This window comes from Podarcis raffonei, chromosome 9 (assembly GCF_027172205.1).
Source record: "Podarcis raffonei isolate rPodRaf1 chromosome 9, rPodRaf1.pri, whole genome shotgun sequence".
Classification (NCBI taxonomy): Eukaryota; Metazoa; Chordata; class Lepidosauria; order Squamata; family Lacertidae; genus Podarcis; species Podarcis raffonei.
This window is the reverse complement of record NC_070610.1, coordinates 77,398,437-77,407,906: the sequence shown is the minus strand read 5'-3', so window position 1 is coordinate 77,407,906 and position 9,470 is coordinate 77,398,437. Positions and strand designations below refer to the sequence as shown.

General features: G+C 50.2%; 1 protein-coding gene across 1 annotated transcript; it reads right to left on the bottom strand.

Moving 5' to 3' along the window:
• Positions 1–4,413: 4,413 nt before the first annotated feature.
• On the bottom strand, positions 4,414–7,905 carry LOC128420631 (G-protein coupled receptor 151-like). Its single transcript, XM_053402310.1, has 2 exons — positions 6,931–7,905; positions 4,414–4,590 (listed from the first exon to the last, which is right to left on the bottom strand). The coding sequence occupies exons 1-2, from the start codon at positions 7,903–7,905 to the stop codon at positions 4,414–4,416; spliced, it is 1,152 nt and encodes a 383-aa protein (XP_053258285.1).
• Between the last annotated feature and the right edge of the window lie 1,565 nt (positions 7,906–9,470).

Sequence of the window (9,470 nt, the reverse complement as noted above, 5' to 3'; positions counted from 1 at the left end):
TCTCTTTCATTGGCAAGCAGAGCTAAAACTCTTAGCCACGCCAGAAACAGAGTTTCTTAACAGACATGCCCAAAACTTTTCCAGCTGTGCCTCACAGAAGCTTTTGGAGAAATGCAAAACCTCTGCTATGCCTTCCCCTGGGCCTCTCCACTCTTGTTCGGTCTCCAATGAAGCATGTTCAAAGCTTTAAGTAAGGGGGTAGGGAATTATGCTAGCTAAAGACACATAATAGGCTGCCTTAGATGTGCCTTTACAAAGTGGGGAGGCTCCGATAATTGGCAGTCGTCGGGCAAAAGTGCCACCTGCAAGAGACAGTCAAGCTGGAAGCTTGTTAAGTCAGGCCCACTCGAGCACTTTCATTTTCAAATGAAGGAGAGCTTTCCAGAGCTGGAAATGGGGGAGGTATTGTATCACATTTTGCTGTCACTCGTCAATCAGCAGCTGGCTTTCACGGTGCTTTACAGAGGAGAATTGTGACATTGCTGTTGTAATAGTCATCCCTTTTTAATCAATTAATTATAGTGATTGTGATTATGATAATGAACAACAACAACAACAACAACAGATTTCGGTGATTCTATTAATGAGATCTAGTGTGGTGTCTTATGGAAGACAATCTTACTCGGCTACGAGTGATCGCCAAAGAAGAAGAAGGTGTCACACCCCTCAACCGTCTTGCTTTAAGCGGGACATCCCAAAACTGCAGAAGCCACCCCAGCTTCTGATTGGATCCCAGAATGTCCCATTTTTTGGGTCCCAAACATCAGGAAGAACTTTCTTAGAGTTCTTCTGTTTGACAGTGAAACAGACTTCCTGTGGAGGTTTTTAAGCAGAAGTCGGATGGCCATCTGTCATGGATGCTTTAGCTGAGAGTCCTGCATTGCAGGGGGTTGGACTAGATGATCCTTGGGGTCCCTTCCAGCTCTACAGTTCTATGGTGGACTACTGTAGGAATGGGATAATGGACTAAATGGGTCATTGGCCTGATCCAGCTGGCTCTTCTTGTGTGTTTCTGAGAGGGCAAACAGTTGCACCTTCTCCTTTCCTTTTGGGGTATCCACTTGGATTTTTGAAATCTGTCTGCTCCCCTATCCACCCCCAGCCCACAGTCTTCTCCCCCAGGACTACCATGTTTCCTTGAGGCATTCCTCAGTCGGCTTTCTCATCCAGAGAGGAGGATCACTGCTGGCTCTCCGCCTTCTCCATATTCATGCGCCTGGGCCACAGGTCAGTTTCCCCATCAGACTGGTGTGCTTAACATCGCTTACCTCTATAAATAGCTTGGAGGTATTTGCAGAGATGGCCCCCGTATAATTCCCTGGCATGATTATGAATTCTGACAGCATTTAAGCTGGCAAAACAAGAAAGGCCCAACCAAGCTGGCTGGCATTCTTCTCTGCTCTCATGTGACTGAGGACAAATTATCAAAAGAGCTTAAAAGATTGCAAAGCTTTATTCTGTATTAGTTTATTGTTGAATGGGTCGTTCCCCCCCCCCCCCCCGCTTTCCTTTTCAGCTACCCAGACCAAAATCCAGCCTTAGTTTGAAGGGAGGTGGGAGTCTGATGAAGAACAAAGGCCAAGAGAGAGGGAGGAGGGGAAGTTATGTATTGTCATGGACTCACATAGCTTGCCATGGTGCTGTCTATGGTCCCTTTCTGGAACAAGGATGCAAGAACTGTCTTGGTGAATCGGAGCAAAGTTAAGGGGTGAGGAACCTGTGGCCCTCTAGATATTGTTGGACTACAACCAGGGCCGGATTTAGGTTTAATGAGGCCCTAAGCTACTGAAGGTAATGGGGCCCAGCTGTCCTTTGTCAACAACAAATTGTCGCTGTTTTTTGTGTTGAATATATGCTGCATAGTAATTTATGGACCTTATAGGTATCTAAAGCCATTTGCACATAACAAATAGGAGCCTCCACAACACAAAACACTGTTGCTGTATGTAGGTTTTATTTTATTTTCATCTTACATTTTGGAAATGTACATCCAGTTGTTGTTTTTTCCTTTAATTTTTTTTGGGGCCCCCAGGAGAGTGGGGCCCCAGGCTATAGCTTGTTTAGCTTATACGTAAATCTGGCACTGACTACAACTCCCATCAGTAAGAAGAACATGAGAAGAGCCTGCTGGATCAGGCCAGTGACTCATATAGTTCAGCATCCTGTTCTCACAGTGGCCAACCAGATGCAAGCACAAAAAGAATTATCCTCTATGGAAGTGACGCTCCGCTTGTGCTGAGGCAAACCTCGCACCAGGCATGCAACAGTGTGCCAAGGAGCGTTGCGCCCACACTCCCTGACCTTTTGCCTTCTTGGCTAGAAAACAGGGTTTCCCCCCTGACCGTTTGTCCTCTCACAGATTTGGTTACTAGACATAACGCTTGGCTGGAGTATGACCGGGGACGCAGATGTAATCAAGTATCAGGGGAACATCTGAGGGAAACACCTGCTGACATGTGTATTTGCTAATGCTGGAAATGTGCTTAGATGGAAATACGTCATGTTCAGAATGGTTTCACTACTGTTTCCAATTGTTGACTTCTGCTAATAAAAGGAGCCTCAGCAGAGCTAGTCGGCAGCTTGTTTTGGGGCATGCTTGCCAGTGTGCCTCTGCACAGCTCACCTGCATCCAACCTCCTGTCATCCTCATTATTCCTACAATCCTCTCCTGTTGTTTCCAGTGAACGGCATTCAGAAGCATCTCTGCCTCCATCTGTGATGGGCAGAGCAAAGCCATCCTGACTAGTAACTGACATAGCCTTCTTCTCCATGAATTAGTCCATTCCTCTTTCCAAGCCATCCAAGTTGGTGGCCATCCCTGACTCCAGTGGGAGTGAGTTCCACAGACTAGCTATGCACTGCGTGAAGAGGGACTCTATTTTATGTGTCCTGAATCCTTTGACATTCAGCTTCATCAAATATCCACAGGCTCTAGTGTTATCAGAGAGGAGGAACAACTTTCCTCCGGCCACTTTCTCCACGCCCTGCATGATATTCTAAACCTCCATCACGTCATGTCTTACTTGCCTTTTCTCTAAACTAAAACCTGTCCCCAAAACTGCAACCTTGCTTTATGGAGGAGTCACTCTGTCCCATTGGCCATTTTGGTAACCTGGGGTTTCAGACAAGGGACATCCCCAGTCGTACCTGTAGATGCCAGGCTTGAACCTGGCTCCTTTGGCCTGCATAGCAGGTCCTGAGCCACAGCCTTCCAGTATATGACCATCTCTGTACGTGTGTCTGGATCGGTCTTTGCTAACCTGGTGGTTACTGTGTTGTTGCTTTTTTTAAAGAAAAACCATCTCAGCTTCAACACCTCTTGTTCATTCTCTATGTTTTTATTTAAACCAAAAAAAGAGCACATTTAGAAAACACAATCCATTGCATTCTTCATGTTCACTTTCTTCCCAGGGAATTGTCCTTCTCCAGTTGAAGTATGCCTCTTTTTCCAAATAAACATCTACTGTCAAGGGGAGAGGGGTTTTCTTCCTTTCAGAACAATGTGGCACCCCTTTCTTTAAAGCAGCCATTCCCTGCCCCCGGAAGACAGGGGGTGGGCAGTTGGTGGAACTCCTGTAGGGTGTTTGTGGTGGTTGAGGGTGCTGCAGAAACAGCTCCTGACCAAAGCCCTTCTCTAACTAAGGCTGCAGTCCCAGGCACACTTAAAACGAGAGCAAATGCGTAACTTACTGCCAAGTAAACTCACATAAGTTTGTACTGCACGGGGGGGGGGAGGGAGTTGGGTGTGTTCACTGTTCAGTTTGAAGAAGAGGGCACTGAGAGGAGATACCAATAGAAGCCATCTTTCAATAGCTAAAGTGCTGTCGCATGGAAGATTGAGCAAGCTTGTTTCCTCCTGCTTGCAGGCTCTGAAACAATGACTTGCAAGAAAGGAGATTCTGTCAAGACATCAGGAAGAACTTTCTGGCGGTAAGAGCTGTTTGACAGTGGAACTGACATCCTCAGAAGGTGGCGGGCTCTCCTTCCTTGGAGATTTTAAAGCTGAGGTTGGGTGGGATTCTTTAGCTGTCATTCCTGCATTGCAGGGGATTGGATTAGATAATCTGCGGGGTTCTTTCCAACTCTACAATTCTATGAAGGTTATGAACTTTACAGAGAGAAAATTGGGGGGCGGGTCCTCTCTGGTGGGCTCTCCATTAGTGGACAACCAACTGTCAGCTTACAACTCTAGTGCTTACATGTTCCTCTTATATCTGTGGGAGAGAGCATCTTGCTTCTCTCTGGAGCAGGGGACCAAATATTGTCCTCTGGCCCTTGGAACTTTCACAGGCCACCCCCCCCTCTCCAGGCCACACCTCTCACCAGCCCTGCTTTCCTCCTCAAGTGTTTTTTTCACCAACTGCAATGTGCCCTTGAATTCCCACTTGTCTGGGTGGAGGATAAATGCACTTGCTACTCCACCCACTTTTGGCCTCCAGCCTCATCAACCATGAGGCCCTTGTAAGGTTTCTCAGAAGGCAATGTGGCCCTTGGGATGAAAAAGGCTCCCAAGTCTTGCTCTGGAGTAATATTCTGAACCATCTCTGGATAGCTAACGTGGGCCATCCTCTTGTCCTGCAAGCCAACACACTACAAAAGGGAAAAGAGGGAGGGGTCCTGGAACCAGATATTTCACGTACTAGCTGAGAGCCCTGTTGATATGTCTTGCAGTCTTGGTTGTGGCACAATACTGATGGGTTTTGGTCTCTGTTTTTTAAGCCATGAGGTGGGGAGAGTTACTGTCATACCCCCAAAATTCAACAGTGAAAAATATATTAAACATAGTGATTCCTTCTAGCAAAGAATGATGGTTCTTGTTTATTAAGCTGTAAGTTACCTAAACAGAAAAGCTCATGTATGGTGCAGGATACACCCCCCTTTCCCATAAACTTGGAGCCATTCCTAGAAGGTATAATATACATAAAATGAAATATCTGAGACCATATATGTGGGTGTCTTTCTTATGAAAGGGACAGTCACTCACTGCTTAAAAGCCACCATTACTACTGACAGCAAAACAAGCAATAAAGCCTCTTTTGCAATACTTTTTTTTTGGGGGGGGGGTTAGATATAACATTCCTTTCCCCACCATGTTCCCCATCTACAAGCACCAGATAACCTTTCTCCAAGTTTCTCTTTTTTCAGCATAGACACATACCCTTGACCTTACCCTGGGAAGAGATAGGGGTGAAAAGCAGAAAATGTGTGTGTGTGTGTGTGTGTGTGTGTGTGTGAGAGAGAGAGAGAGAGAGAGAGAGAGAGAGAGAAGTTGGGGCTTGTTTTGTTTTGTTAGGGGTGGGGAGCTACTAGAGGCAACACATTAGGTTGCCATGGGCCTCCCTATCTCACTGGGGAAAATTTGCCAATGGGAAGAGGAACAGGGTCATCTTCCAACATGAGAGTGTCAGCAATTTGGACACACCACTCAAAGGAAGTAAGGTGGAATTTGGGGGATATAGATAACATGGAGCACTTATGGGGTGCTTTGCAGTGTTTGAAAGTATTTTTCATTATGTGGCAACCCTTAAGACAGTCCCTGAAAGGTAGGCCAATAGCAGTAATAATAGTCCCATGTTCCATATTGTGGGGATAGAGTGACACATACACACACACACACAGAGAGAGAGAGAGAGAGAGAGAGAGAGAGAGAGAGAGAGAAGGGGTGCCAACCTGAATTAATGGGGGGCAGGTAAGCCCCACCCTGCACAATCAATCATAAGATGCAGCACACATACTCCATTTGAATGGCAATGCCCATCGACTTTGGGGCAGGGGCGGCCTTCTCAAATATTTTATGGGGGGGGCTAAAGGGACCTCGGCCCCTAGGAGGTGGCTCATGTGTGTGTGTGTGTGTAGGGGGGGGAGAGACTATCTCACCAAAGGCCCCTTAGTGAGGGCCAGGCACAAGGTGAGGTTAAAAATTCATGACTGGCACTTCCATATGACTTAGAGAAAGAGGAATATCAGATGTGGATCAGGGTCACAACACTGGGGGTTTCACACACACACTGCACCTGCAAGCCATAATTAGCCATGGGGTGGGAGAGAGAAAGAGAAGAGTGGGTGATTCATGGTTGAAGAGAGATTAAAACTCAGGACAACAATGCAGCTTCTACTTTTAATGTCACCGCAGAAGTTCTTCTCTCTCTCTCTCTCTGTCTCTCTCTCTCTCTCTCTCTCTCTCTCTCTCTCTCTCTCTCTCTCATATGGTGTCCTAGTTAGCGGGTCAGGTTAGTAGCACCTGGGAGATCAGGGTTCAAATCCCCATTCAGTCATGAAGTTCACGGGGGATCATGGGCCAGTCACACACCCTCAGCCTGACCTACCTCACAAGACTGTTGTGAAGATAAAATGGGGAGAAAAACTATGCATGGCATCTTGGGCTCCTTGGAGGAAGGTGGACTATATATCCAATCAATCAATCAATCAATCAATCAATTTGCAGGGGGAGTCAGAATGTGCCCACTCCAAGAGGAAAAGGGGGGGTAGAAAAGATCAAATTAAAGCGGTGGTTCAGGTATTATTATTATTTTTTTAATCACTTAAGGTTGGAAAGCAGAACCAAAGTGTTGGAATGCAATGATTCCGCCTCCTTCAAGGAAGCCAGCTGCTCCTTTGCTTTTTGAAAATGGGGGGAGGTGGGGCTTGGAAACAACGGGAGGTGGCGAGAAATAGCAGCAGCAACAAGTCCTACAAACCGGAGAAAAGCGGCGCTCCCCTCCCTCCCCTTTTTCAAGGGTCACCCTGGTGCTCCCAGGGGACCGGGTCGCTCTCCTCCCCGGCGACGGTGTTCCTCCGGTCCTTCCAAAAGTGCTCCACGTCTGGCAGAACTTTCTCCTGCGCCGCCGCCGCCGCCGCCGCTTCCCCATCCTCCTCCTCCTTCAGGTCCTGCAAAGACTGGGGGGTCTCCTCGCTCCTGGGCCTCCGAGCTTCATCTCCCCTGCAGCTCAGCCCCCTCCGGAGGCTCCTCAGCCCATCCCGGAATTCCCCGGAGGTGGCCAAAAGGACGCCTGGGTTGAGCGCGCCATCAAGAAAGATGAGGACTTCAGCGGCGAAGATCAAAGCCGGGGGCGGCTGGGGGCCCCCTCCGCTGTGCCTCTCCCACAGCCAGGCCACCCAGGCCGGCAGCCACGTGGCCTGGAAGAGGAGGGTGAGGCCCAGGAGCACCCAGGTCACCTTCTTGCTCTGGGGGTTTCCGGGCTTGGCCAGTCGGTTCCGCCTGCCCCATCTCTGGGCGCGCAGAGCCCTCCAGTAGCAAGAGAAGGTGAAGCCCGCGGGCGCCAGGTAGGCGATCAGGGGGTAGACCTTACTGAAGACGTCCATGAAGTTGGCGGCGTAAGGGGGGCTCCGGAAGACGCAGTAGAGGAGCCCGCTCGGGGCGCCGCCGGCCTCCAGGTAGGTGAAGAGCAGGTGCGGGAGAGGCAGGAGCAGCGCCGCCAGCCAAGCAGAGGCTAGGAGCCCCGCCAAGCGCCGCCAGCTCAAGCCCAGGCACTTGGAAGAAGATGAAGAAGAAGAAGATGAGGAAGAGGAGACCACATGCTTGTACCTGGCTTGCCCCACCGCCGCCCAGGTGAGGCTTTTGGCCACCAGGCAGCCGTGGAGGAGCCAGTCCGTCGCTTTGCAGACGAAGCTGCCGAAGACCCAGGAGCGCCGCGAGTAGGTGGCGATGCGCGTGGGGAGGCAGCAGATGACCAGGATCAGGTCCGCCGAGCACAGGTTGAGCACCAAGGCGTTGGCGGGCGAGATCTTCCCTCTTCGGAGCTCGTGGATGAGGACCGTCAAGAGGAGCAGGTTCCCGGCCAAGCTCGCCAGGCACAGCCCGGCCAGCAGGAGGGGAAGGACCGCGCTTCCAGCCCGCCACCACTGGGGTCCCCCGGCGAAGAAGAGGGCTTGGGAGCTGTTCATGGTGCTGAAAGGTTCCCCCGCGGCGAGATCCGCGCAGTGGCGTCGGAAGACAAGCGAAGTGAGAAGGCGCGTTGGGTTGAGTGGGTGGATGGAGAAGGGTTGCTGTCAACTCTCTCTCTCTCTCGGAAGGGGAGTGGGTGGAGGTGAGGAGGTGGGAGGAGAGAGGACTACGCCAAACCTTCTCGACAGGGAATCCGGAGCTCTTGACCGTGGTAGCTGGAATGGAGCGGTTGCTAATATTCCCTCCCAACCCACCCCATACTCCGGGGAAAGAAGCCACCCACCAGAGTGGGCGACCCGGAGGAGCTGCAGGCGGGAGAAACGGGTCAGGCGCACCTGGGCAGGTGAGCAAAGGACGGAGAGATCGGAGGAAAGTGAGAGGCACGCCTGTAGCGCTTCCCCCTCCGAGGGCGTCCCGTGACTCCAAAGGGTCTTTGGTCTTTTTGAGTTCCTGGGTTCTGAATGAGTGAGTGAGTGGGTTTTTTTGGGGGGGGGAAGAGGCCAAAGAAGCGCAGAGCAACAAGTCTTGCCCTCTCTCACACATGCACTTTCCCCCGTCTGGAATCTCAGCAATTAAAAAAGAGCAATCACTCTCTGGCGCGCTGTGAAGAGCCGCGGAGCTGCCCACGAAGCATGGTGCTGGAATTCCAGCCTCAGCGTTAGTCTTCCCTTGCAGTGATTGGAAGGCCTCTCCCGCCCGTTCTTTTGTAAGGGGAGAAAGGCAGGCTGGTTCTTTATGAAACCCACAAAGGGCTGCTCTGTGTGGTGTCCCCAATTATTAATCAAGCCCCCGTCAGCCTTAAGAATAATAATAATTTTTTTAATAAAACCAGCAGCTAAGGGATAGCCTGCCTTAGTTCAGTGGTGGAGCATCCTCTTTGCATCCGGGAAGTATAAGGTTCAAAGCCTGTCATCTCCAGGTAGAGCTGGAAAAGTCTTCTGGTCTGAAACACCGGATAGCCTCTGACAGTTAGTGTAGAAAATACTGTGCTAAAAGGACCAATGGTCTGACTCTGCATTGTTGTTGTTTAGTCGTTTAGTTGTGTCCGCCTCTTCATGGCCCCCTGGACCAGAGCAGGCCAGGCACTCCTGTCTTCCACTGCCTCCCGCAGTTTGGTCAAACTCATGCTGGTAGCTTCGAGAACACAGTCCAACCATCTCGTCCTCCGCTGATTTTGCATACAGCAGATTAATAGAATCATAAAATCATAGGATTATAGAGTTGGAAGGGAACCGGCGGTAATCTAGTCCAATCAGCTGCAGTGCAGGAATCTTTTGCTCAACATGGGGCTCAAATCCATGAGCAACTGAGTTCGAGTGTAAGCATGGGTAACTTCATGCCGAGGGGTCAAATGCGGCCCCCAGGTCTCCCTTATTGGACCCCGGGTTTGACTTCTCTCCAGGCCCCACCCCACACTGCTCCTGCTCCATGCTTCCTTCTGCCCCCCCCCCCAGATGTAGTGTGCCCTTAAATTGTGGAACTGCCTCTGGCTTGCCTGGATTCCAGATGAACCTGTGTGCCACCTCCAACTCTACAGTTCTGTGATTCTATGAAGTCCACAGAG